Here is a 27245-nt window from a genome sequence, read left to right as displayed (position 1 = left end):
GTACTTTACACTTGCCTGCATAAAATTGCATGCCTCATTAATTTGTCCATTTGTATATTTTATCCAACTCACTCCCAAGTGTCAGCTTCCTCTACTGATTTCATTGAATATTCTAACCGGAAAACAAGAACATTTATAGTTTAGTACCTAGTTCCTAATATTGGGCACCGCTGATATCCAAAGTGCGGCACAGTGGTAGAGCTGCTGCTTCACAGCGGCAGATATCCGGGATCAATACTGACCACCAGCTGTCTGTGTGGAGTTTGTACGTTCTGCTTGTGACCGCATGGGTTTCTTCCGGGTGCTCCGGTTTCCTCCCACATCCCAAAGACTTGAGGGGTTGTAGGTTATGTAGGAAAACAAAACTGCAGATAATAGACAATAGGTGCAGGAGGAGGCCATTCGGCCCTTCGAGCCAGCACCGCCATTCAATATGATCATGGCTGATCATTCACAATCAGTACCCCGTTCCTGCCTTCTCCCCATACCCCCTGACTCCGCTATCCTTAAGAGCTCTATCTAGCTCTCTCTTGAATGCTTTCAGAGAATTGGCCTCCACTGCCTTCTGAGGCAGAGAATTCCACAGATTCACAACTCTCTGACTGAAAAAGTTTTCCCTCATCTCAGTTCTAAATGGCCTACCCCTTATTCTTAAACTGTGGCCCCTTGTTCTGGACTCCCCCAACATTGGGAACATGTTTCCTGCCTCTAACTTGTCTAACCCCTTAATAATCTTATACGTTTCGATAAGATCTCCTCTCATCCTTCTAAATTCCAGTGTATACAAGCTGGTTGCTGGTTGAAATCGAAGGTAGACACAAAATGCTGGAGTAACTCAGCGGATCAGGCAGCATCTCTGGAGAACATGGATAGGTGACGTTTCACAGAGTGCTGGAGTAACTCAGAGGGTCAGGCAGCATCTGTGGAGAACATGGATAGGTGACGTTTCACAGAGTGCTGGAGTAACTCAGAGGGTCAGGCAGCATCTGTGGAGAACATGGATAGGTGACGTTTCACAGAGTGCTGGAGTAACTCAGCGGGTCAGGCAGCATCTCTGGAGAGAAGGGATTGTAGGTTAATTGGCTTCAGAAAATTGTGCTTTATGAGTTGGGAGTGGATGCAGAAGTGCGATAACATGGAACTAACATGTAATTGGCTTCTGTAAATTCCCCCCAGTGTTGGTCGGCGTGGACTCAGTGGGCCGAAGGGCTTTAGTTTAGCTAGGTTTAGAGATACAACGTGGAATCAGGCCCTACGACCCCCTGAGTCCATGCCTACCAATGATCACCCGCACACTAGGGAGGATTCACAGAAGGCAATTAACCTACAAACCTGGATAGACACAATGATGTGAATCTTTATCATTCACACTTCATGAATCTTGTTCCCCTTCCCGCCTTGGAAAGGGACACAGACACAAAGTGCTGGAGTAACTCAGCAGGTCAGGCAGCATCTGTGGAGAACATGGATAGGTGACGTTTCACAGAGTGCGGGAGTAACTCAGCGGGACAGCCAGCATCTCTGGAGGGAAGGAATGGGTGACATTTCAGCTCGAGACTCTCAGGGATAATGTACAAACTCCATACAGACAGCACCCGGGGTAAAGCACAGTGTACTAAAGCACTGTGAAAAGCTTGTGTTGCGTGCTAACCAGTCAGCGGAAAGACAATACGTGATTACAATCAAGCCATCCAGTGCACAGATACATGATAAAGAGAATAACGTTTAGTGGAAGATAAAGTCCATTAAAGATAACCTGAGGCTCTCCAATGGGGAAGATGGTAGCTCAGGACAGCTCTCTAGTTGTTGATAGAATGGTTCGGTTTTTCTGAGATGCCCTGGCATGTTCTCCCCTTCTTTGATAAATTCACACCATGATTACTTCCCCACCACATTCTCACACATCAGCAGGGAGTTTGACTGCTCAGGAATCGTGCCGGGCTACGGTCTGATCAAGAGTACAGCAGATAATCTGCTGTGGGATAGATTCAAGGACATTTGGGTCAAGGGCAGAAAACCATTTGAGAAGCACTCAGGTGGTGGTGTCTGCTCTCTGTCCTGGATGGCTTCGGGAGGTGGAGGGGGGGGGGTTCTTGGATATTAGGCCCTCGATCTTTAATTAAACACAGCTTGAAAACAATCGGCTGATAGCTGGGAGGCACCAGGGATTCTTGTTGATTGGGCTAGGCAGATCAACACGGTTTACATTTTTGGAGAAGCAATCAAAGTGATTGAGAGGAGGTGTCTGTGGATGTAATATATTATCAGGAGGGATAGGAGAGACTGTTGGCAGAAGTCAAAGCTCATGAAATTGAAAGCAAATCACTGATGTGATTAGCAAATTGATTGAGTGACAGGAACCAGAGAAGGGATAAATCCTCGACAGGATATGGCATGGTGTTTGTCACAAGGAACAGTAGACCGTGGCTATTCATCATAATTAATAATTACTTCATAAGTGATAGGAGCAGAATTAGGCCATTCGGCCCAACAGGTCTACTCTGACATTCAATCATGGCTGGTCTGTCTCTCCCTCCTAACCCCATTCTCCTGCTTTCTCCCCATAACCCCTGACACCCGCACTAATCAAGAATCTATCCATCTCTGCCTTCAAAATATCCACGGCCTCCATAGCTGTCTGTGGCGATGAGTTCCACAGATTCACCAGCCTCTAACTAAAGAAGTTCCTCCTCATCTCCTGTCTAATGGTAGGTCCTTTAATTCTGAGGCTGTGCTCTCTTGTCCTAGACTCTCCCACCAGTGGAAACATCCTCTCCACATCCACTCTATCCAGGCCGCTCACCATGCGGTAACTTGGGTGATGTGTAGAAAATGATGTCCAAGTTTCCTAACGATACAGCGATAGATGGAATTAAGTTATAATGAGATATTAATAAATTAAACAGGTGGACAAAATTATTACAAATAGAGTCCAATGCAGGCAACATTGTCACCAACGTTGGACCGTAGGAAGAATAAGACTGCTGACCAAATGTCAGGATCAGTTGTGATCTAATGTGACTTTGGGCATCTAGATAACTTGAGCATTAGGTTGCAGTGGTAAAAAGTAAATATTGAAAAAGGCTGTTTGTTTGTGGTTCTCTTTAGGTCAAGGAGATATAGATTACACTACAGCAGTACACCTTGCATTGATTACACTACAGCAGTACACCTTGCATTGATTACACTACAGCAGTACACCTTGCATTGATTACACTACAGCAGTACACCTTGCATTGATTACACTACAGCAGTACACCTTGCATTGATTACACTACAGCAGTACACCTTGCATTGATTACACTACAGCAGTACACCTTGCATTGATTACACTACAGCAGTACACCTTGCATTGATTACACTACAGCAGTACACCTTGCATTGATTACACCTGGAGCACTGAATGAGTTCAGAAAACATCGCAGCTTGAGTTGGCAACAGCTCTGCTGAAGACCGCAGGAAATCACAGAAAGTTGTGAATCTGGTACAGCCCATCACACAGACCAGCCTCCCACCCCATCAACTCCATCCACACATCACGCTGCCTGAGGAATGGAGCCAACAGAATCAAAGACCATTTACACTCCAGTTATTTCCTCTTCTCTCCCGTCAGGCAGAAGATACAAAAGCTTGCAAGCACGTTCCATTAGATTCAGAAATAACATTATCCGCATTGTTATCCGGGCGGCACGGTGGCGCAGCGGTAGAGTTGCGGCCTTAAGGTGCAAGAGACCCGGGTTCGGTCCTGTTAATTAATACTTCACAAACTCTTAAAGCGTACAACATCTTTTAATGATAGCACAGCGTATTACATACATCTTCAAGCACTGGCTACGTTCCTCTACTGGACTGTACCCAGGAAGGGAAGGCGTTATGATTGATGTTAACTAGGCGGGGTTAATGGTACTGAGGTAACTATGTTATTGGTTGCATATAAACCATCTACATCCTTCCCCCTAGAAAATTAAACAGATTGTTGTCACAACAACAGAATTAATAACAGAATTAAGCAAAATCGCCATAGCGCACAGGTGGCTTACTAATCCGGCCCGAGCGCGTACGAATGTCTCCCCCTCCCCCCGAAAGAGCAGAAGAAACCGGAGGACACGAGGCAGCAGGGGAACCAGGGAAGGGAGGTGCGGTGGTAGAACCGGGAGAGTGGGAACCGGCAACAGGGGACCCGCGCAGAGGGGAACCGGGCGCGCGATATGGGGACCGAGGCATACAAGGAACGCTGGCCGGGACGGCAGCCGGCTGCTGGTATGAGAGCGGCGGGGCATAGGGTCCCGGGGGCTGCGGCTTTGGCTCATTAACCGCAAGCAGGTGTTGTCGGCTTCTTCGGTAGATGGTGCCCTCATGGTCCACCAGGTACGAACGAGGTGAGTCGGCCACCCCAACCACGGTGGCCAGACGGGAGTGACCGCCGGCGGTCTGCAACCGAACAACCTGTCCAGGCAAAAGAGGATCGAGTGGTCTGCACGACCGATCGTGGGAACGCCGCTGGCTGTCATGCTTCTCTTGAATACGCCTCTGCACGGAGGCAGGCTCCAGCACCCGAGGTTGCAGCTGGCGCTGGGCAATCGGGATAGTAGATCTGGTATTCCTTGACATCAGACGCTGAGCAGGTGACCCCATGGCCGGATCCCTGGAAACATTCCTGAGGTTTAGGAGATCCAAGTACAAATCAGTGTTGGAAAGTCTCGCCTGTTCCATCAGATGCTTGGCGCTGCGGACGGCCCGTTCCGCAAGTCCGTTGCTCTGTGGGTACTCAGGGCTGCTGGTGAAATGCACAAAATTCCACTTGTCCGCAAAACTTTTGAATTCTCGGCTGGTAAACTGCCTGCCGTTGTCAGTCTGCAGCCTGACAGGGGACCCAAAAGTGGAGAAGTGTTTCCGCAGCTTTCGGATCACCATCTCCGACGTGAGGGATGTCAGTAAATCCACCTCGAACCAGTTTGAGTATGAGTCGACCAGGACAAGGTAGTGGTTACCACGCCACTCGAAGATGTCAGCAGCCAACGAGGACCAGGCCAAGGCAGGGGCAGGCTGTTGCAGCAGGGGCTGTCGCTGCTGGTGTGGAGCAAGACTGTTGCACGTGGAGCAGGCAGACACTCGGTCTCGGATATATTTGGCCATTCCGGGCCAGTAGAATTGGCACTGAGCGTGGGCGAGTGTTGCATCGACCCCAGGGTGTCCGCTATGGGCTGCGCAATAGTAAGAGTCAAACAGGGATGACGGGACCACAACTTTATGTCCCTTGACGATGACGCCATTCTGGAGCACCAATTCGTCGCGGACCAGGAAGAAAGGCTGTGTTTCAGATGGCGCAGCGGAGCGCTTTGTTGGCCACCCTGCTTTAATCACAGTGGCAAGCCGCTGCAAAACTGGATCGGCAGCGGTGTGCTCGGCCAACACCTGTAGCTGCTTGGTGGGAATGAAATTAACGCCCAGTACAAGCAAGTCCTCTGTTTCGTAGGGGTGGCGATCACAGGAGGTCCGCGGGGCGCGCGATAGGGTGTCCGCAATGTGCATCTCGGTGCCCTTCTTGTAGATGATGTCGAATTCGAAACGCTGGAGCTGTAGCATCATACGCTGCAGCCTGGCGGGGGCAGCGTGAATTGGCTTGTTTAGGATGGTCACCAGTGGCTGGTGGTCGGTTTCGACCGTAAATCTGCTGCCGAACAGGAAATCTCTGAACTTGGAGCAGGCGAACACCACCGCGAGCAGCTCTTTCTCGATCTGAGCGTACCGCTGCTCGGTGTCCGTCATGGTGCGGGAGGCATAGGAGACAGGATGTAACGATCCATCGACAGACTGAAGGCAAGCCGCACCCAGACCGAACTTGGAAGCGTCACAGGTGACGGTGATGGGGCGACTTACATCGAAGTACCGCAACGTCGGGGTGTCAATCAATTTCGACTTGAGGCAGTCAAAGGCCTGCTGGTGATGTTGGAGCCAGGCCCAGGCAATATCCTTTTTTGTCAATTGCCGCAGGGGAGCACTCAGCTCACTGAGGTTTTGTATAAACTTCCCCAGGTAGTTCACCATGCCTAAGAATCGTTGTAGACCTGGCACGTCGGTGGGGGCTGCCATCTCGGAGATGGCAGCTGCCTTCAAGGGGTCGGGTTTTAGTCCGGTAGAGGTGAAGACGTGTCCCACATACGTGACTTCTGGGACGCGGAACCGGCATTTCTTGGGATTCAGCTTCAGATTGACCTTCCGCGCCCGATCCAGGATGCTGCGGAGGTTCAGGTCGTGCTCCGCAATGTCTTTCCCATAAACCAGGATATCATCCACGATGATGGCACATGGCAGGCCCGAGAATATCTGCTCCATAGTTCGCTGGAACACCTCGCTAGCGGAATTAATGCCGAATGGCATTCGCAGGAACTTGAATCTGCCAAACGGTGTGGCGAAGGTCGTTAGGTCAGAAGACTCTTTGTCCAACGGGATCTGCCAAAACGAGTTCTTAGCGTCTAGGACCGAAAAGATGGTGGCCTGCCCGACCTGAGCCGCCACGTCCTCAACAGACCGCATGGGGTGGTGTGGTCGCCTGATTGCAAGGTTCAAGTCCTTCGGATTGATACACACACGTATTTCATTCTTGTCTTTCTTTATCGTGGCAACCATAGTGGAGACCCAAGCGGTGGGATCGCTAACCGCTTCTAGCACCCCCTTTTCGACCATGTTATTCAGCATCGCCTCGACCCTGTCTTTCATGGCGTGAGACACCCTGTGAGCTGCGCGGGCTACAGGTTGTACGTTTGGGTCAACGGAAATACGATATGTGAGTGGTAACTTTCCCAGGTCATCGTTGAACAGGTCCTGGTATTCCACAACAGGGTTGAACGACAGTTGCACTTTGTGGACCGTGCGGTCGAAGGACACCAGGCCAAGATCTTGGCACGCACGGTTGCCCAGCAGGGTTACACAGTCAGAGTTCAAAACATAGAAAACGAGGTTTCTCGTTGCCTTTTGCAGCACACAAGTTAAAGCAGCCCTCCCCACAGGCCTTAGAATTTCTCCACCATAGGCATGCAACGTAGCGTTGTCAACAACCAGGGGCTCATTATTCCTTATCTTATTGAAAAGATTTATTGACAATACGTTGACCTTCGCACCTGTATCCAGCTTTGCAAGGAAGGACACACCATTGACAGTCAGAGCTACAGAGGGATCAGAGCGTTGGGCGGTTGTGTGTAGGAGGGTAAACACATTCGAATCCTCAGGAGGATTAATTGGATCTGCCTCGTAGGAGTCGACCAGGCTGGGCTGTAAATCGTAACAGCCATCAGATTGCCTCAGCATGTTTAGACTGGGTCTGGAAATCTGTGCCTGTCTCCCACGGGAACGGATCGAGCGACAGGCCGCAGAGAAGTGGTTTAACTTTTTACAAAAGTTACAAAATTTGCCATAAGCAGGGCAGGTAGACAGTCTATGGTGCATGTAGTTACAGTTTGGGCACCTTTTTTGGGGCACTTCACCAGGACCTGGGTTGGCACGCGGCAGAAAAGCATTGTTTACCATCCGAGGCTGGGGTCTCCTACACCCAGCCAGGTTGATAGATTTATTGGCCGAGTCTCGGTGGTCATCTGGCAATACAACGACCTCAGACAATCTGCAGGCATGCATAGCTTTTTCCAACGTTAGATCCGGATCCCTTAGAAGCTCACATCGTAGCTTCTGGTCACGCATGCCAGTTACTAAAATGTCTCTAGTGAGCTGCTCCGTCATGTCACCAAAACGGCACCGCTGGGCGAGATAACGCAAATCAGCAATAAAACATTCAACAGGTTCATCCGGCAACTGTTTTCTTGTAAAGAACCGTGCCCTCTGCAGAATGCGGTTCGAGGGCAGGTCACAAATCTCCCTGAACTTACGTAGCAGGCAAGCGGGGTCACTGGCAGATTCTGCAGGGGTAATCTCCACGTCGTCGTCGCCCAGGACCGCTGGAGCATAGGTGAAAGTTCTGGCTCTCTTCATGGCATCAGGTCCGACAAGGTTGAGTAGGAGGGAGGCTTTAAGGGAGTCAGGATCAGCGCGATGTGCGACGTTGACAAAGTGGGTGAAATCAAACTCAAACGTGTCCCAGCGCTCAGAAATGTCAGCATCAAAGACAAGCTGCGCGGGCTTTCTGCAAGAGGACGCCATGGTCAGAGAGATTAAGCACAAAAAAGGCACAAATCAAAAAAAAGAAATAAAACCCGACAGACAGGAGACGCAAGTGTCTTCCACTTCTGACACCATGTTAATTAATACTTCACAAACTCTTAAAGCGTACAACATCTTTTAATGATAGCACAGCGTATTACATACATCTTCAAGCACTGGCTACGTTCCTCTACTGGACTGTACCCAGGAAGGGAAGGCGTTATGATTGATGTTAACTAGGCGGGGTTAATGGTACTGAGGTAACTATGTTATTGGTTGCATATAAACCATCTACAGATTACACTACAGCAGTACACCTTGCATTGATTACACTACAGCAGTACACCTTGCATTGATTACACTACAGCAGTACACCTTGCATTGATTACACCTGGAGCACTGAATGAGTTCAGAAAACATCGCAGCTTGAGTTGGCAACAGCTCTGCTGAAGACCGCAGGAAATCACAGAAAGTTGTGAATCTGGTACAGCCCATCACACAGACCAGCCTCCCACCCCATCAACTCCATCCACACATCACGCTGCCTGAGGAATGGAGCCAACAGAATCAAAGACCATTTACACTCCAGTTATTTCCTCTTCTCTCCCGTCAGGCAGAAGATACAAAAGCTTGCAAGCACGTTCCATTAGATTCAGAAATAACATTATCCGCATTGTTATCCGGGCGGCACGGTGGCGCAGCGGTAGAGTTGCGGCCTTAAGGTGCAAGAGACCCGGGTTCGGTCCTGACTACGGGTGCTGTCTGTACGGATTTAAAACCATGCGGGGGTTTTCTCCAGGTTCTCCGGTTTTCTACCACACTCCAAAGACGTACAGGTTTGTAGCTTAATTGGTTTGGTATAAACATAAAATTGTCCCTAGTGTGCGTTGAATAGTGTTAATGTGCTGGTCGGTGCGGACTTGGTGGGCCGAAGGGACTGTTTCTGTGCTGTATCTCTAAACTAAACGGTCCTCTCATGAGCTCAGGTTGTAGTTCCAATTTCCCAACCTACCTCCTTATGGTCTCTGGGCATTTAAAACAAAATCTGTACTTTCTTTGTAACTGTAACACTAAAGCTACAACACCATAATCTGTGCTTGGCATTTTTCTCTGTTGTACTTGTAGATGGCTTAAATGTACTCATGTACAGTGTGTGATTTGACTGGATCGCACAGAAAGCTTTTCATTGTATCTGGGTGCATGTAGCAATAATAAACCCAAAGCAATACCAGAGAGATATATTGTCTTGTGCGAAACTGCTGTAGAATTATAGGAGTAACACCTAGCTTCAAACATTAAAGTACCAGGGAATCACATAAAGGTTGTTTATAGACAATAGACAATAGACAATAGGTGCAGGAGTAGGCCATTCAGCCCTTCGAGCCAGCACCGCCATTCAATGCGATCATGGCTGATCACTCTCAATCAGTACCCCGTTCCTGCCTTCTCCCCATACCCCCTCACTCCGCTATCCTTAAGAGCTCTATCCAGCTCTCTCTTGAAAGCATCCAACGTACTGGCCTCCACTGCCTTCTGAGGCAGAGAATTCCACACCTTCACCACTCTCTGACTGAAAAAGTTCTTCCTCATCTCCGTTCTAAATGGCCTACCCCTTATTCTTAAACTGTGGCCCCTTGTTCTGGACTCCCCCAACATTGGGAACATGTTTCCTGCCTCTAATGTGTCCAACCCCCTAATTATCTTATATGTTTCAATAAGATCCCCCCTCATCCTTCTATATTCCAGTGTATTTACTCTCTGGAGGTAAATTTACTGGAAATGCATGGGAGATAAAGAGAAATTATTTCCACTGATTGGCAGAATATGTCAACTGAACAAGGTTTAGTTTAAATCAAAGATAGACACAAAAAGCTGGAGTAACTCAGGCTGCATCTCTGGAGAGAAGGAATGGGTGACACCCAAAATGTTCAGCCTGAAGAAGGATCTTGACCCGAAATGTCACCCATTCCTTCTCTCCAGAGATGCTGCCTGTCCCGCTGAGTTACTCCAGCATTTTGTGTCTATCTTTGATTTAAACCAGCATCTGCAGTTCCTTCCGACACAAGGTTTAATTTAGTAGGAAAGAAAACTGCAGATACTGATTTAAATCGGAGGCAGACACAAAATGCTGGCGTTTTGTACGCCATCCGATCAAATCAGATCGTACAATACATGAATACAATCGAGCAAAACTCAAGTGTAATCGGTAGAGTGAGGGGGGGAGGTACCGAGTGCAGAATGTATGTACAGGAAAGAACTGCAGATGCTGGTTTACATTGAAAATAGGCACAAAAAGCTGGAGTAACTCAGCGGGTCAGGCAGCATCTCTGGAGAGAAGGAATGGGTGACGTTTCGGGTCGAGACCCTTCTTCAGACTGACCAGTTTAGTTTAGAGATACAGCGCGGCAATAGGCCCTTCGGCCCATCGAGTCCGCACCGACCAGCCATCCCCGTACATTAACACTATCCTACACATAGTGGGGACAATTTACACTTACACCACTATAGACAATAGACAATAGGTGCAGGAGGAGGCCATTCGGCCCTTCGAGCCAGCACCGCCATTCAATGTGATCATGGCTGATTATTCTCAATCAGTACCCCGTTCCTGCCTTCTCTCCATACCCCCTGACTCCGCTATCCTTAAGAGCTCTATCCAGCTCTCTCTTGAATGCATTCAGAGAATTGGCCTCCACTGCCTTCTGAGGCAGAGAATTCCACAGATTCACAACTCTCTGACTGAAAAAGTTGCACTTGTACTACATACCTGTACGTCTTTGGAGTGAGGGGGAAACCGAAGATCTCGGAGAAAACCCACATGGTCACAGGGAGAACGCACAAACTCCGTACAGACAGCGCCTGTAGTCTGGATGGAACCCGGGTCTCTGGCGCTGCAAGCACTGTAAGGCAGCAACTCTACCGCTGTGCCACCGTGCTGCCCTAATGTCTAACATTTAAAACAAGGCCTTTCTGGAATTAAGTGAGGAAACACTGCCCCCTCAATGTTTGGAACTTTTGTCCCTCAAGAAACATTAATACTTGATCAACTGTTAACGTTAGACTGTGAGATTTTGTTAGCCAAGGACATTAAAGATTAAGCAAAATGCAGACAGACTTCAGATTAAAATTTCATGCAGAAGTCTTAAATATTCTGTCACCGATTCTGCCTTTTCACGGGACAAATTGTCCTGCATATTCTGCTGGGGTAGTCAGTTATAAAGCTTTTCACTTCTTTTTTGATTATTTTGAATTTTTAAAAATGGCATAGGTGCAGAAATGAACGAGATTGTGTTCCAGCTGCTGAAGAGACGTGCCGAGGCAGATCTCCATCTGCTACCATCTTTGGAATTAGACATAAATAGAACAGTTGGATACAAGGCATTTCTTGCACAGAAATATAACTGGCAAAGTTGTAGCGCAGCAGTAGAGTTGCTGCCTCCTTACACGGCGCCAGAGACCCGGTTCGATCCTGACTACGGGTGCTGTCTGTACGGAGTTTGTACGTTCTCCCCGTGACCTGCGTGGGTTTTCTCCAGGTGCTCCAGTTTCCTCCCACACTCCAAAGACGTGCAGGTTTGTAGGTTAATTGACTTTGGTAAAATTGTCCCTAGTGTGTAGGATAGTGTTAGTGTGCAGGGATCGCTGGTCGGAGCGGGCTCTCTGGGCTGAAGGGCCTGTTTCCGCGCTGTATCTCTGAAGTCTAAAGTCTCGACTAGGTCACTGTTTTGCAGACCATCATTGCTCTGTCCACAACACCCATCTGGAACATCAGGTTGCACATCATCTCAACTCCTGTTCCCATTCCCACACTGACCTGTCTGACCTCGCCCTTCTCCACTGCCACTGGTTCTATCCCACACAGGAGGGACAATTTGCAGAAGCCAATTAACCTACAAACCCTTTGGAATGTGGGAGAAAACCGGAGGACCTGGAGAAAACCCACGCCATCACAGGGAGAACGTACAAACTCTGCACAGACTGCACCTGAGGACAGGATTGAACCCGGGTCTCTGGCACTGTGAGGCAGCAACTCTACCGCTGCACCACCGTGCCGCCCTATTTTTTACAAAGTTAATGGGCGTGAATTTGGTAAATAGGGTACATCGCGCGTATGTTTGTATCTCAGTCTCCCAGTGCATGCTGACAGCACAGGTTGCAGACCCTGAGCATTAACAGGCTTCTCTACATCTTGTTGCATCCATCAATTCAGTGTGATTTTCCCCAGTGGGATCATTGAATTGTGTTTGGGGAATAGGAATCCAGGATGATCCACGATTGAAAGCCTTTTTCCCTGACTCTGGTGCAGTGAGCAGTTCTACACAACCCCCCCCCCCCCCCCCCCACCCCCCACCAGCACCCACTCACTCCCCTCGCCTCAGCAAAGGTCAGTCTCCATTGACCGGTAGGGGGTAACCTATTTTTAGTAGTCTGAAGAAGGGTCTCGACCCGAAACAATAGACAATAGACAATAGGTGCAGGAGGAGGCCATTCGGCCCTTCGAGCCAGCACCGCCATTCAATGTGATCATGGCTGATCATTCTTAATCAGTTCCCCCGTTCCTGCCTTCTCCCCATACCCCCTGACTCCGCTATCCTTAAGAGCTCTATCCAGCTCTCTCTTGAATGCATTCAGAGAATTGGCCTCCACTGCCTTCTGAGGCAGAGAGTTCCACAGATTCACAACTCTCTGACTGAAAAAGTTTTTCCTCATCTCAGTTCTAAATGGCCTACCCCTTATTCTTAAACTGTGGCCCCTTGTTCTGGACTCCCCCAACATTGGGAACATGTTTCCTGCCTCTAATGTGTCCAACCCCTTAATAATCTTATATGTTTCGATAAGATCTCCTCTCATCCTTCTAAATTCCAGTGTATACAAGCCTAGTCGCTCCAGTCTTTCAACATATGAAAGTCCCGCCATTCCGGGAATTAACCTAGTAAACCTACGCTGCACAACCTCAATAGCAAGAATATCCTTCCTCAAATTTGGAGACCAAAACTGCACACAGTATTCCAGGTGTGGTCTCACTAGGGCCCTGTACAACTGCAGAAGGACCTCTTTGCTCCTAAGAAGGACCTCTTTGCTCCTAAGAAGGACCTCTTTGCTCCTACGTCACCTATTCCCTCTCTCCAGAGATGCTGCCTGCCTGACCCGCTGAGTTACTCCAGCATACTTTAGAGATACAGTGCGGAAACAGTATTTAGAGATACAGTGCGGAAACAGGCCCTTCGGCCCACCGAGTCCATGCCGACCAGCGATCCCCGCACACTCACGCTATCCTACACACTGGGGACAATTTACAATTTTTACCCAAGCCAATTAACCTACAAACCTGTGCGCATTCAGGGTGTGGGTGGAAACCAGCGCACCTGGAGAAAACCCATGCGGTCACGGGAGAACGTACAAACTCCGTACAGACAGCACCCGTAGTCAGGATCGAACCCGGGTCCTCTGGCGCTGTGAGGCAGCAGCTCTACCCGCTGCGCCACCTTGCCGACCGACCAATCCAAACGGTAACGTTATTGTGGATGTGGGTAAATGTAGTGGTACGCATTGAATGAGACGGGATGAGAACAGGAATCTCCCTGAAGCAGGCACATGGAAACACCATGGATTCATGCCCTGGCCCTGGGGATAGAGCACGGCTGGTGAATAATGTGCACTCTGGAGATGATGCCACTTGGCATCGAGGGTTCGCAATGCTGGAGCCACAAGCTGTGGAACACCACCTCTGATCAGAGCCGCTGGCTCCAATTGCCACCTCCACTGCAGGCTGCTCCAACACATCAATGTCGGAGTCTCTTTTGGACGAGACGGAAGAGAAATCCAGCCAACGCTACCCGATTCTCACCTCGAACAAACTTGTCTGTGTTCTTGGCTCCTGTAAAATGTTCCCTTGCTTGTCCTTGGATTGGTTTTCTTTAACTTGGTGTTGACACCATCATCGATGATCTTTCTCCCCCTACACATCTTCTGGAGACTGAAGACATTCGGCAAGTCCCCAACGACTGCCACAATCTCCCACAGATGCACAGCAGAAAGCAGACTGATGGGTTGCATCACGCCTCGGTGTAACTGTGAGCAAGACTACGAGAAATTGCAAGGAGTTACAGATGTGGCCCAGTCCATCACACACACCACACTCCCCACCATTGTAGATATGGCCCAGTCCATCACACACACCACACTCCCCACCATTGTAGATATGGCCCAGTCCATCACACACACCACACTCCCCACCATTGTAGATGTGGCCCAGTCCATCACACACACCACACTCCCCACCATTGTAGATGTGGCCCAGTCCATCACACACACCACACTCCCCACCACTGTTCTTCTCCCCACTGCCATCGTGCAGTAGATACAGAAGCATGAAAGTGCGCACCACCAGGCTCAGGAACAGCTTCTCTGCTGTAATCAGGCTTCTGAATCTCCTTCCATAAGCGAGGGTACTGTCCTCATTCACCAACCTACCTCATTGTGGACATTTAATTTTTTCTCTGGAACAGTTACGCTTCAATGTAGAGAACTATATTCTGCAGTCTGAAGAAGGGTCTCGACCCGAAACATCACCCATTCCTTCTCTCCAGAGATGCTGCCTGACCCACTGAGTTACTCCAGCATTTTGTGTCTACCTTCGATCTGCAGTTCTTTCCTACACAGACATTCTGCACTCAGTATCTTTCCCCTCACTCTACCGATTGCACTTGACTTTTGCTCGGTTGCATTCATGTATTGTCTGACCTGATTAGATCGGATGGCGTGCGAAACAAAGCGTTTCACTGTACCTCGGTACAGGTGACGATAATGCACATGAACCTAAACTAAACTTGTCCAGAAGTTTTCAGAACTGTGAAGCTCTTTAGCCCAAATCGTTTCCCATAAAATTTGACAATGGGCTGAGATTTAAAATGATCACCTGGCATCAATAAATTACTGGTGGAAGCAGAGGGCTGGTGGGCTGAGGAACATTGCTCCTTCGTCCATCACAGTGAAGGATTGATCTTCTCAGTACAGAATAATGCGCCTGTTATCACACTCCAGAGGCTGCACTGTGTTCAGTGCAACTGCCCGTGAATGCCTCTGCTCTATGCATTACACAAAGAACAGTGACACCCTAGAGGAGGCCTATAAAAGATTCAGATGGATGATATCAGAATTTTGAAGTAGCAACTTATTAGGAAAGAATCACCAGGGCAAGTTTCTAATAGAAAAAAACCTACCTGATGAAGCCACTTAAAATTATGAATGTATTAATTAAGTTGGACACAGCATACATGTCTAAACTTGAAGGAAATCGCTGTAGAATAGTCAGTAATGAATTAAATAAGGACCTTGTCACCTCTACATGGTGTGAATGTGGAATAGGCGAAATAAATAGAATTTATGTAATTAAAAGGATGGTGGATAAACATTAAGAAATGAATGGGACATGGTGTTTGGGAACTTGTAAAAGAGGGGGAGGAATGTTATGGGTAGTTTTAACAACACTGGGTGTGCTGAGACTCCTATTCCCGTTGGAGTGATGGGCAAGGCTGGCAGGATTGGCGAGCCCTGGTTAGCAAGGGATTACCAAAACTGGTCGGAAAAGAAGGAGTTTGTTAGACGTGGACAGGTGGGATCAGGCAAATCTCTTGAAGAGTGTGAGGGATCTGGGAGTCACTAAAGGGAGAGATTAGGAGGACACAAAGTGGACGGGAGATAGCTTTGGGAGATAAGGTAACGGAGAACTCCAAAAGACTCTACAAATACATTAAGAGGATAAGGATAACGAGGGAGGGAATAGGTCCTCTTATGGATCACTGTGGCCATCAGTGTGTGGAGCCACAGGAGATGGGTAACGTTAAGAGCCAGGATGAGCTAGCCAACTAGTTCATGTTCATAGGTTCTAGGAGCAGAATGAGGCTATTTGGCCCCATCAGGTTTACTGTGCCATTCAATCATGGCTGATCTATATTTCCCTCTTGACCCCACGGCGTGAAAATGCATTCATTGCATCTGTCGGTGTTCCAGGAGGGTTTTTTTCTCCAATCTGAAGTAACGTTATTCCTCTTCTTTGTTGATCCTGCAGGATATTTGACAGTGAACATTGAACCGATCCCCCCTGTAGTAGCAGGCGATGCTGTGACTTTAAAATGCAACTTCAAAACAGACAGGAGACTGCGGGAGATTGTGTGGTACAAGGTAAACTCTGACAGTATCTGCCGCCAGGCAGTCTGCTACTGAATAAACATTAGCACAAACATATGGAAAATAAGTTTTTTGACATTAATATTTTGTAGATGTGCAAGCCTTTTGATGAAGAGTGGTTGATGTTTTGAAATTGCTGGTTTCTTTGTACAGTATCACCCTTGCAGCCACAACGGTCAGTCATAGAGTGATACAGCGTGGAAACTAGCCCAACTTGCCCACACCGGCCAACATGTCCCAGCTACACTAGTCCCACCTGCCCGCGTTTAACCCATAGCCCTCCAAACCTGTCCTATCCATGTACCTGAGAAAGACACAAAATGCTGGAGTAACTCAGCGGGTCAGGCAGCATCTCTGGAGAGAACGAATGGGTAACATTTCGGGTCGAGACCCTTCTTCAGACTGAAGTCCCGACCTGAAACATCAACTTTGTTTGTTTCTCTGCCAGACTAATCCACCCCTGGAAGATGGACACAAAATGCTGGAGTAACTCAGCGGGTCAGGCAGCATCTCTGGAGAGAAGGAATGGGTGACATTTCGGGTCTAGACCCTTCTGATGAACGCCACCCATTCCTTTTCTCCAGAGATGCTGCCTGTCCCGCTGAGTTACTCCAGCATTTTGTATCAATGTAGAGTTTGCATGCTCTCCCTGTGACCACGTGGGTTTTCTCCGGGTGATCCGGTTTCCTCCCACTTCCCAAAGACGTGCAGGTTTGTAGGTGAATTGGCTTCTGTCAATTGTCCTCAGCTAGTAGGTTAGAACTAGTGTACTGGTGATCGCTGGTCGGTGCGGACTTAGTGGGCTGAAGGGACTTCCTCCACACTGTATCTCTAAGTTAAACAAAGCTAAACCCTTTTGACGAAGAGTTGTTGATGTTTTGATAATGTTGGTCTCCCTCCACCCTCCACCTCTCCAACCACTTCAGTCAGCATTGGAAACCAGTTTCATTGCAACTGTTGTGCTCTGGTCCAGATCGTTGCAAAATATAAATGTCAGAGTTTCTCTCGTGGCAACTCCTGCACTGAATAGAAGTGATATCCAGACAGCTCGTCCCCAACTGCAATAAATATTCTACTCACTTTTTTTTGCTTCAGTCATGTTCATGTTCAATGCAATATTCTCTTTGTGTTCTTTTGATTCAAATTCTTCAACCTGATGATGAAATCAGGGTCATTAATTATATTCATTAGTCAAGGACACTCTGAAGTAAACCAATCTAAACAATGCACATACATGAAGGTACATAGTGAATGCATCTGCTGCTCTTTCCCAGTCCCAGTGCCCCAGGGGCTGGCTCGGCAGAGGGGAAACCGGAGGTATCTAAACACTTTAACTCCCCCTCCCATTCCCACACTGACCCTTCTGTCCTGGGCCTCCTCCACTGTGAGTGAGGCCACATGCAAATTGGAGGAACAGCACCTCATATTTCACTCTGGGATCTTACAACCCAGCGGTATAAATATTGGTTTCTGTAATTTCAAGTAACCCTTGCTATTCCTCTCTCTCCGTCCCTCCCCCACCCTAGTTCTCTGACTAGTTTTACTGTCCTGATTAATGTTACTCATCGTATTCCTCGTTGTTACCTTCTCCTCAGCCAACATTGAACCATCGCTTGTAGGAAGCAACTACAGATGTTGGTTTACACCAAAGATATGTGGACACAAAACGCTCGAGTAACTCTGCGGGACAGGTCTGAGAAGGGCCTCGGCCTGAAACGTCACCCATTCCTTCTCTCCAGAGATGCTGCCTGTCCCGCTGAGTTACTCCGGCACTTTGTGTCGATCAGTAACCTAAGATAGACACAAAATGCTGGAGTAACTCAGCGGGACAGGCAGCATCTCTGGAGAGAAGGAATGGGTGACGTTTCAGGTCGGCACAGGTTTCAGGCAATAGTCTCTTTGTATAAACAAACAAGAAGGCTGATTATCTGCTTCTGATTATCTTTGCAACTTTGCTTTATTCTGCAACAGTTCTCTGCTTAACTGGGTCATCTTAGAACTGCACTAAAACATCATGATATTTCCATATTACTCCTGGCATACAAAACCTTTTAAAGGACAGCTTCGCTCTTTGGATTTCACATCACAACTGTCTCCTCTTAAAATAGAATCAATAGATATTAGGTTAGGTGATCAATCTTTGCCAAACAAGCAAGGAGATGATTGTCAAACAAAGACAGAGTGCTGGAGTAACTCAGCAGGTCAGGCAGCATCCCTGGAGAACATGGATAGGTGATGTTTCACAGAGTGCTGGAGTAACTCAGCGGGTCAGGCAGCATCTGTGGAGAACATGGATAGGTGACGTTTCACAGAGTGCTGGAGTAACTCAGTGGGTCAGGCAGCATCTGTGGAGAACATGGATAGGTGACGTTTCAGGTTGGGACACTTGTCCAGACTCGAGGTTCCGACCCGAAACGTTGTCTATCCATGTCCTCCAGAGATGCTGCCTGACCCGCTGAGTTACTCCAGCACTCTGTGTTTTTTTAAAAGTAAACCAGCATCTGCAGTTCCTTGTGTCTCCAAGAAGATTGCCAATTTTTCCTTGATATTCTCCAGAAGAAACTAATTTCAAATACGTGCAAGTAAAACAAAGTGAATATTGAGCATATCTAGTTTGGGTTCCAGTCCGGAGATTTCTGGCCTTTTTCTCAACTCTTCTCCCCAGACCCCTGCTTCTGATAATCCCATCCCCGGCACCCCTAACTTCTACCAGCTCTCTTCCCTCACCCAACAGTAATCATGAGGACTATGATTTTACTCCCAAGAATATTCTTAAGGTCTTAGATTAGTTTTCTTTAACTTCTTAGACTTCTTAGTTTTGTTTAGTTTTGTTGATTGTCTTGTGTACTGAGATGCAATGTAAAGCTTTTTTGTTGCGTGCTAACCAGTCAATGGAAAGACTATGCATGATTACAATCGAACATCCACAGTGTACAGATACAGGGTATAGGGAATAACGTTTAATGCACGATAAGGTCCAGTAAAGGCCAATTAAAGATGCAAGGGTCTCCAATGAGGTAGATCGTAGCTCAGGACCATTCTCTAGTTGGTGATAGGATGGTTTAGTTGCCTGATAACAGCTGGGAAGAAACTGTCTTTGAAGCTGGAGGTGTGTGTTTTCACACTTCTGTACCTCTTGCCTGATGGGAGAGGGGAGAAGAGGGAGTGACCGGGGTGAGACTGGTCCTTGATTATGCTGCTGGCCTTGCCGAGGCAGCATGAGGTGTAGATGGAGTCAGTGGAAGGGAGGTTGGTTTGTGTGATGGTCTGGGCTGCTGGCCTTGCCGAGGCAGCGTGAGGTGTAGATGGAGTCGATGGAAGGGAGGTTGGTTTGTGTGATGGTCTGGGCTGCATCCACAACTCCCTGTAATTTCTCGTGACCTTGGATGGTCACAGTCACTCAGGCCCACACATTTCTCCTCCTGAGCTCTGTAATCAAACCCAGTCAACCTCTGGGTAAACATAGATTGGTTTCTGCCATCATTGCCACTTACATAATGTTGAAACCTGGAGGCTTAGGTAAGTAAAGGTAGGCACACATTAATCTCTGGGCTTAATTATGTTTCCCTGCCCTTCGTCCAATGCTGATTTCAATAGACTTGCCAATTGCCTTTTGCTAGGTATCAAGTACTAGTGAAATTCATGAGTATTTCCTTTCAACCCCTGAGAAAGAATACGAACAAGAGGGCAGGTAATATTATTATTCTAAGGTAGAGACAAAATGCTGGAGTAACTCAGCAGGTCGGGCAGCATCTCTGGAGGGAAGGAATGGGTGACGTTTTGGGTCGAAACCCTTCTTCAGTCTCGACCCGAAAAGTCACCGATTCCTTCTCTCCAGAGATGCTGCCTGACCCGCTGAGTTACTCCGGCAGTTGTCTCTTCGATTTAAACCAGCATCTGCAGGTTTTTTTTTCCTACAATATTATTATTCTGTTGCTCCAGCTCTTTGGCATAAAAGCCTTCCAAAAGATGTATTGCGCTCATTGGTTGCCGATTAGGCTCTGTTTTGGAAATCACATGAGATGTCTTTGAGAAGGATGATGTTTGGTCTTGGAGGGTGAACTGGTACCTGATATTTTATAGATGTAAAATAATCCAGTCAAATTCATCAATATGGATTTCTGTGATGTTAAATAAAGATGGCCTACTGATGGAGCCTATTTTTTGGCCAACGCTTTGGATAATTTCCATTTTAAATCGCTGTAGTAAAATCAAATCTGCGATTCATTCCAATCTCGCTGTGTTCTTTCTGGTTGCTCTCTGCCTTTAGTCCTTCTCTCTCGTAAACCCTAGCTAATGCTGGGTTGAATAAAGTCGGGTAGATTGCTTTGTAAAATGAGGAAGCAATCACTGAATTTTAATGCTGATGTTTTTAAAGCTTGCAGGAGGATGGGAAGTAATGTTAGCACCACTTTCAGTTGATGTAAAAGCAAAGTCTTTGTTTGGGAGAAAGACGATCAATTGCAATGCCTTGCAAGCCATGTTCCTTGGGAATATTTTAGCTGCTGCACAGATCAGGTCTGTAAAAAGGCAGTGAAAAATAGCTGCCCTAATGGAGAAAAGGATTAGTAATTGTTGGAGCAATCTCTAATTGGGGTCAATTAAATAGAGGATGGTAATGTAATTTGTAAGTTGGTTTAATGTGATCAGTTTCATAACCAATTTGCTGACATTACTGAGGGTGTCTATCATCTATTGGGCATATGGTCAGTTGCAATATTAATGTAATGTATTTAAACAGTAATTGATGTATTTGCCAATACTAGGAAGAATAAAACATAAAGTTGACCTCAGGACCTTTAGTTAAAGATGGATAGCTTCATCGGCTCCTGAGTCCTGTGTTGTGAAACAGTGCATTCATGGTGCTGTTTGAATGGTTGTTTCATGTTGACTGCTCAGCCAATGTGTCCCACGGCGGTCGAATGCCCACCAGTGCAGGTCATCGGGGGAAGGGACGAGTCCAGCGACGGAGGACCGTTTCAGTGAAGGATCTCGCTTGGGATAATGAGGGAAGGATATGAACTCCCATTCAACCAGTTTGGTCAGGCCTCATTTGCAGTATTACCTGCAGTTCTGGTCAATCCATCACGGGAAGGATGTGGAGACTTTGGAGAGGGTGCAGAGGAAGTTTACCAGAATGCTGCCAGGATTAGAGGGTCACAGCTACAGAGAGAGGTAGGAGAGGTTTACCTGACGCTGCCTGGATTAGAGGGTTTCAGGGAGAGGTAGGAGGGGGTGTAGAGGAGGTTTACCAGAATGCTGCCTGGATTAGAGGGTCACAGCTACAGGGAGAGGTAGGATGAACTTGGATTGTTTCCTCTGGAACGTCAGAGGTTTAGGAGAGACTTGGCAGAGATATATAAAGTTCTGAGAGGCACAGACAGGGTAGTCAATCGGAATCTTATTCCCCAGGGTGGAAATGTCCAACACAAGAGGGCTCAGCTACAAGGTGAGAGGGGAAAGTTTAATGGAGATGTGCGGGCTGTTTTCTGCAGAGAGTGGTGGGGGTCTGGGGTGGTCGTGGTGGTGGGGGCCTGGGGTGGTGGTGGTGGTGGGGGCCTGGGGTGGTGGTGATGGTGGGGGTCTGGGGTGGTGGTGGTGGTGGTGGTGGTGGGGGTCTGGGGTGGTGGTGGGGGCCTGGGGTGGTGGTGGGGGCCTGGGGTGGTGGTGGTGGGGGGGGGGGGCTGGGGTGGTGGTGGAGGCAAATACGATAGTGGTATTTAGAAACAAAGAAAATAGGTGCAGGAGTAGGCCATTCGGCCCTTCGAGCCTGCACCGCCATTCAATATGATCATGGCTGATCGTCCAAACTCAGTGCCCCGTTCCTGCTTTCTCCCCAAATCCCTTGATTCCATTAGCCCTAAGAGCTAACTCTAATTCTCTCTTAAAAACATCAAGTGAATTGGCCTCCAGTTTAAGAGGCTTTTAGATCGGCACAGGGGAGTGCAGGGAATAGAGGGATATGGATCATATGCAGGCAGATGAGATCAATTTAACTTGACATCGTAGGTAGACACAAAATGCTGGTGTAATTCAGCGGGTCAGGCAGCATCTCTGGACAGATGTCCCACCCCCTCCCCTGACATCAGTCTGAAGAAGGGTCTCGACCCAAAACGTCACCCATTGCTTCTCTCCCGAGATGCTGCCTGACCCGCTGAATTGCTCCACCATTTTATGTCTGCCTTCGATTTAAACCAGCATCTGCAGATTTTTTCCTAACTTGACATCATGTTCGGCACAGACATGTTGGGCCGAAGGGCCCGTTCCTGTGCTGGACAGTACTGTCTGTGTTCTGTGTTCAGAGTGACGGACAGCAAGTTCACTTCACATCAGTTTTCAGACTGGACAAACATTAGCAGGTACGCAGGTCTGAGAAGAACTCTGAGCTGAAACGTCAGGGGAAAGTAACTCAAATCTGTGCACACACGTTGACCTTTCCGGCTGTAATTACTGCTTTTTATTGATGCAGTAAGCAATCTTAATTTCCATTGATTGACAATAGAAACAAAAATACTGTTGTGTGAAAAGGAACCGCAGATGCTGGTTCATACCGCAGATGGACACAAAGTGCTGGAGTAACTCAGCGGGTCAGGCAGCATCTGTGGAGAACATGGATAGGTGACGTTTCACAGAGTGCTGGAGTAACTCAGCGGGTCAGGCAGCATCTGTGGAGAACATGGATAGGTGACGTTTCACAGAGTGCTGGAGTAACTCAGCGGGTCAGGCAGCATCTGTGGAGAGAAGAGATGCGTGACGTTTTGGGTCGGGACCTTTCTTCAGACTGAGAGCAGAGGGGAGGAACCTGGAGGTATGAAAGGGCCAGAACAAAACAGGGCGGACAACAGATGACCAAGGGAGGGTGGAGTCCACAATGGCCCATTGTTGGCTAGGGAAGAGGTGACAATGAAGGGATTTACAAGGATGCGAACAGTGGAACGAGTCAGATGGCAGTGTGGGGGGGGAGTGTGAGTGGGGGTGGGGGGGGGGAGTGTGAGTGGGGGTGAGGGAGTGCGGGGGGGTTGGATTGGGGTGGGGGGTGGGTGTGGTGGTGGGGGGGTTGGGAGTGGGGGTGGGGAGGGGTGGGATTGGGGGTGGGAGTGGGGGGATGGGGGGTGGGAGTGGTAATGGGGGGGTGGAAGTGGGGGTGGGGAGGGGTGGGGGTGGGGGGTGGGTGTGGGGGTGAGGGGGTGGGAGTGGAGGGGGGTTGGAGTGGGAGTGGGGGGGTGGGGGGAGTGGGAGTGGGGGGGGGGGGGGGAGGGGGTGGAAAGGGAATGACCAGGAAACTGAATCATCCCACCACAACCAGAGAGCAGTCCTGCACTACTGTCTACCTCTTGGGTGATCCTCGGACTACCCTTTCCCCGGACTCTGCTGGCTTTACCTTGCGCTAAACGTTATTCCCTTATCACGTGTCTGCACACTGTAAACGGCTCGATTGTAATCATGTATTGTCTTTCCGCTGACTGGATAGCGCGCAACAAAAGCTTTTCACTGTACCTCGGTACACGTGACAATAAACTATACACTTCAACCCCCCCTTCACATTCCCAATCTGACCTTTCTGTCCTGGGCCTCCTCCATTGTCAGAGTGAGGCCCAGCGCAAATTGGAGGAACAGCACCTCATATTTCACTTGGGCAGTTTACACCCCAGCGGTATGAACATTGACTTCACTAATTTCAGATAGTCCCTGCTTCTCCTCTCTATCCCCTCCCCCCTTCCCAGTTCTCCCACTAGTCTTCATGTTTCCAACTACATTCTATCTTTGTCCCACCCCCTCCCCTGACATCAGTATGAAGAAGGGTCTCGACCCGAAACGTCACCCATTCCTTCTCTCCCGAGATGCTGCCTGACCCACTGAGTTACTCCAGCATTTTGTGTCTACCTATCTAAAAAAAAAGGAATGCTGGGGTTACTTGAAATGAGAGAGATGAACATTGATACGGCTGGGCTGTGGGATACCCATGTTGATAACGGAGGAGAAGGAAAGATTGAATGAAAAGCTCTACAGAGCTGCCGCAAGAATGCCTGTGTGCCAGGCTTGCTGCCAGCACCACCTGCCACCTTCTGTCACAGGGTTGGACGATGCTTCCATTCCCCTCTATCATCTTGTTTTGACTGGTGGGAGAATAAATTGCAGTCCCCACCGATGCTCCTGTTCAGCGTACATGGCAGCTGGCAAGGTGGTGACTGGAGATGGTGCCATTACATGCTGGGTCTGGCACTACTCTCCATTCCGGCATCGATGCACTGTCCTTCATTTGCAGCAATTAGGCAGTGTTGATGGGCTCATTTTAATCCCCTGCAGCTCCACTCAGTGAATGAAACTTTGCTCCCATTGCTGCTAAATGCCAATCTTTGCATCGGTAATTTACTTTGCAGAAGGCACAGTGTTTCCGCGTTAGATCCCCGCGCTCCACGTGACCTCACCCAGCCAGCGGCCACGTGCACCCGCTCCACCAATGGCGACCTCCCAGGCTGGGCCGGGAGCACGTGGCCACTGGCTGGGGCGCGGGCCGGTGACGTCACCCTTTGTCCTGTATTTGGGAGCGAGGAAGTTGGCAACCCTAATCTGTAGCCTCCTGTATCTCCTTCTGTGTCAATCTCACTTCTTTCTCTGCTGAAACAGCAAAACCATCTTCCATTGCCTGTGGGCATTATATTGCATTCCACGTTTGTAGCAGAGTTTTTGTTTGGAAGCCTTGATGATACATTTGTTGTAGTATACCACCATTGCATTTTCTGAGGCCTCAGTTGTGGGAGTTGACTCCAAGAATTGCTCATAAATATTTGTGTAGGAAGGAACTGTAGATGCTGGTTTAAATGGAAGACAGACACAAAATGCTGGAGTAATTCAGCGGGACAGGCAGCATTTCTGGAGAGAAGGAATGGGCGACGTTTCGGGTCGAGACCCTTCTTCAGACTGATTCATTGCTACAGATGGCTGTGGAGGCCAAGTCAATGGATATTTTTAAGGCAGAGATAGATAGATTCTTGATTAGTACGGGTGTCAGGGGTTATGGGGAGAAGGCAAGAAAATGGGGTTGAGAGGGTAGCCTTAATTCGGCCCATCAAGGCTACCCCGCCATTCAAACATGGCTGATCTATCTCTCCCTCCTAACCCCTAATTGCAAGGGTTTCCTCCCACAGCCTATAGATGTGCGGATTTGTGGGTTGAGTGGCCCTCTGTAAAATTGCCTGAATGTATCGGGAGTGGATGAGAAAGCGGGATAACATTGAACCAGGTGATTAATGGTTGGGGTGGAGATGGTGAGTTCCAATGCTGCATCTCTAAACTAACCTTAAACTTACACGACATCAGTGGCATTGCAGGTCCCAGCAGGAGCCCAGCATAACACTGAGCCTGGGAGAGAGTGAAATCCATTGACAATCTCAGGCCCCAACAATAGCCTCCACTTTCCTATTGACCTATTTTAAGCTGTGCATCATCCCTCAGGCCCAAAGCAACCACTTCCTTCTGCACAAACGCACATTTACTTTTCTAGAGCTTCAATTTACAAAGCCTCCTGAATACCTCTTTCAGTAATCAGAGATTGCCCAGCTCCGAGACGCCCTTCCACTAAACCATCACACTGGTGGACTCATGCAAACATAGCAAATAGGTGCAGGAGTAGACCATTCAGACCTTCGAGCCAGAACCGCCATTCAATATGATCAAGGCTGATCAACCAAAATCAGTATCCCCGTTCCTGCTTTCTCCCCATATCCCTTGATTCCATCAGCCCGAAGAGCTAAATCTAACTCTCTCTTGAAAACATCCAGTGAATTGGCCTCCACTGCCTTCTGTGGCAGAGAATTCCACAGATTCACAACTCTCTGGGTGAAAACGTTTTTCCTCATCTCAGTCCTAAATGGCCACCGTGACTTTCTCTTCAATGTGGCCTGAAATATTTTGATGATGAATTAATGCTGTAAGTTGGTGAGTTATCAAGAGTCAAGAGTGTTTTACTGTCATATGTCCCAGGTACAACTTGGATTTACAGGTTTATAGCTATAAACGCCCCTGATTGTTGTGCGGTGTTTTTCTTCAAACACATTTCAGTGGTGCATTATTAGTATTCTGGTCTGGCTTGAGACTGAATGGGCACACTTTCTCACTCACCATCAATTTCAACCCCATTGTTTGTCTTCAATGTGTTTGAGAGCCCCAGGGCATGTGCTGTTCATCATGTGTGCCAAGGCTGGTTAAAGAGTTGGAGTGGGTCCGTAATGCCTCGTGTTCCCACTTTAACAGTTACAAGCCCGGTTGGTCGGTGCCAGCATTCCCCGAGAGATATTCCTCGTGTGCTCCTGTCAGCTTCAGCATCATTGCCGGCTGCAACGACAGAGACTCATGAAGCCATCACAAGCTGCACGCTCTCCTTCCTGACTACACCTAGCTTCAGTTTAGTTTAGCGATACATAGATACAGCACGGAAACAGGCCCTCTGGCCCACCGAGTCCGTGCCGACCAGCGATCCCCGCACTCTAACACAAGCCTGCACACACGAGGGACAATCTACACTTTACCAAGTATACAAACCCAAGCCAATTAACCGACGGAGAAAACGTACGGGGTCACGGGGAGAACGTACAAACTCCGTACAGACAGCACCCGTAGTCGGGACTGAACCCGGGTCTCTGGCGCTGCAAGCGCTGTAAACGCTATAAGGCAGCAACTCTACCGCTGCGCCACCGTGCCGCACACAGTTCTTTCCCCTTTCACCCTTGTCACCAGTAAGGGATGGGGTTGCTCCCCCCTGAGCCCTTAGTGTCTGGTGACGTAACACACAGAGGGTGCAGACTAACATTCAGGACACATGCTGCATCATGTGTCATGGGCAACACAGTGGCGAAGCTGGTAGAACGGCTGCCTCAAGCTCCAGAGGCCCGGGTTCGATCCCG

The 27245-nt window shown here is 48.5% G+C and overlaps 1 protein-coding gene across 1 annotated transcript in view; it reads left to right on the top strand.

Moving 5' to 3' along the window:
* The window catches only part of LOC144608068 (immunoglobulin superfamily member 21-like), a 281533-nt gene that overhangs the window by 21495 nt on the left and 232793 nt on the right, over positions 1 to 27245 (top strand). The window contains exon 2 of the mRNA XM_078425347.1: positions 16223 to 16335. Coding sequence (XP_078281473.1) covers positions 16223 to 16335 — 113 coding nt within the window. The remainder of the gene's footprint in view (positions 1 to 16222; positions 16336 to 27245) is intronic.

Source organism: Rhinoraja longicauda, chromosome 30, assembly GCF_053455715.1.
Source record: "Rhinoraja longicauda isolate Sanriku21f chromosome 30, sRhiLon1.1, whole genome shotgun sequence".
Taxonomy (NCBI): Eukaryota; Metazoa; Chordata; class Chondrichthyes; order Rajiformes; family Arhynchobatidae; genus Rhinoraja; species Rhinoraja longicauda.
The sequence above is the reverse complement of the archived record's forward strand: the minus strand, read 5'-3'. Positions and strand labels throughout refer to the sequence as shown.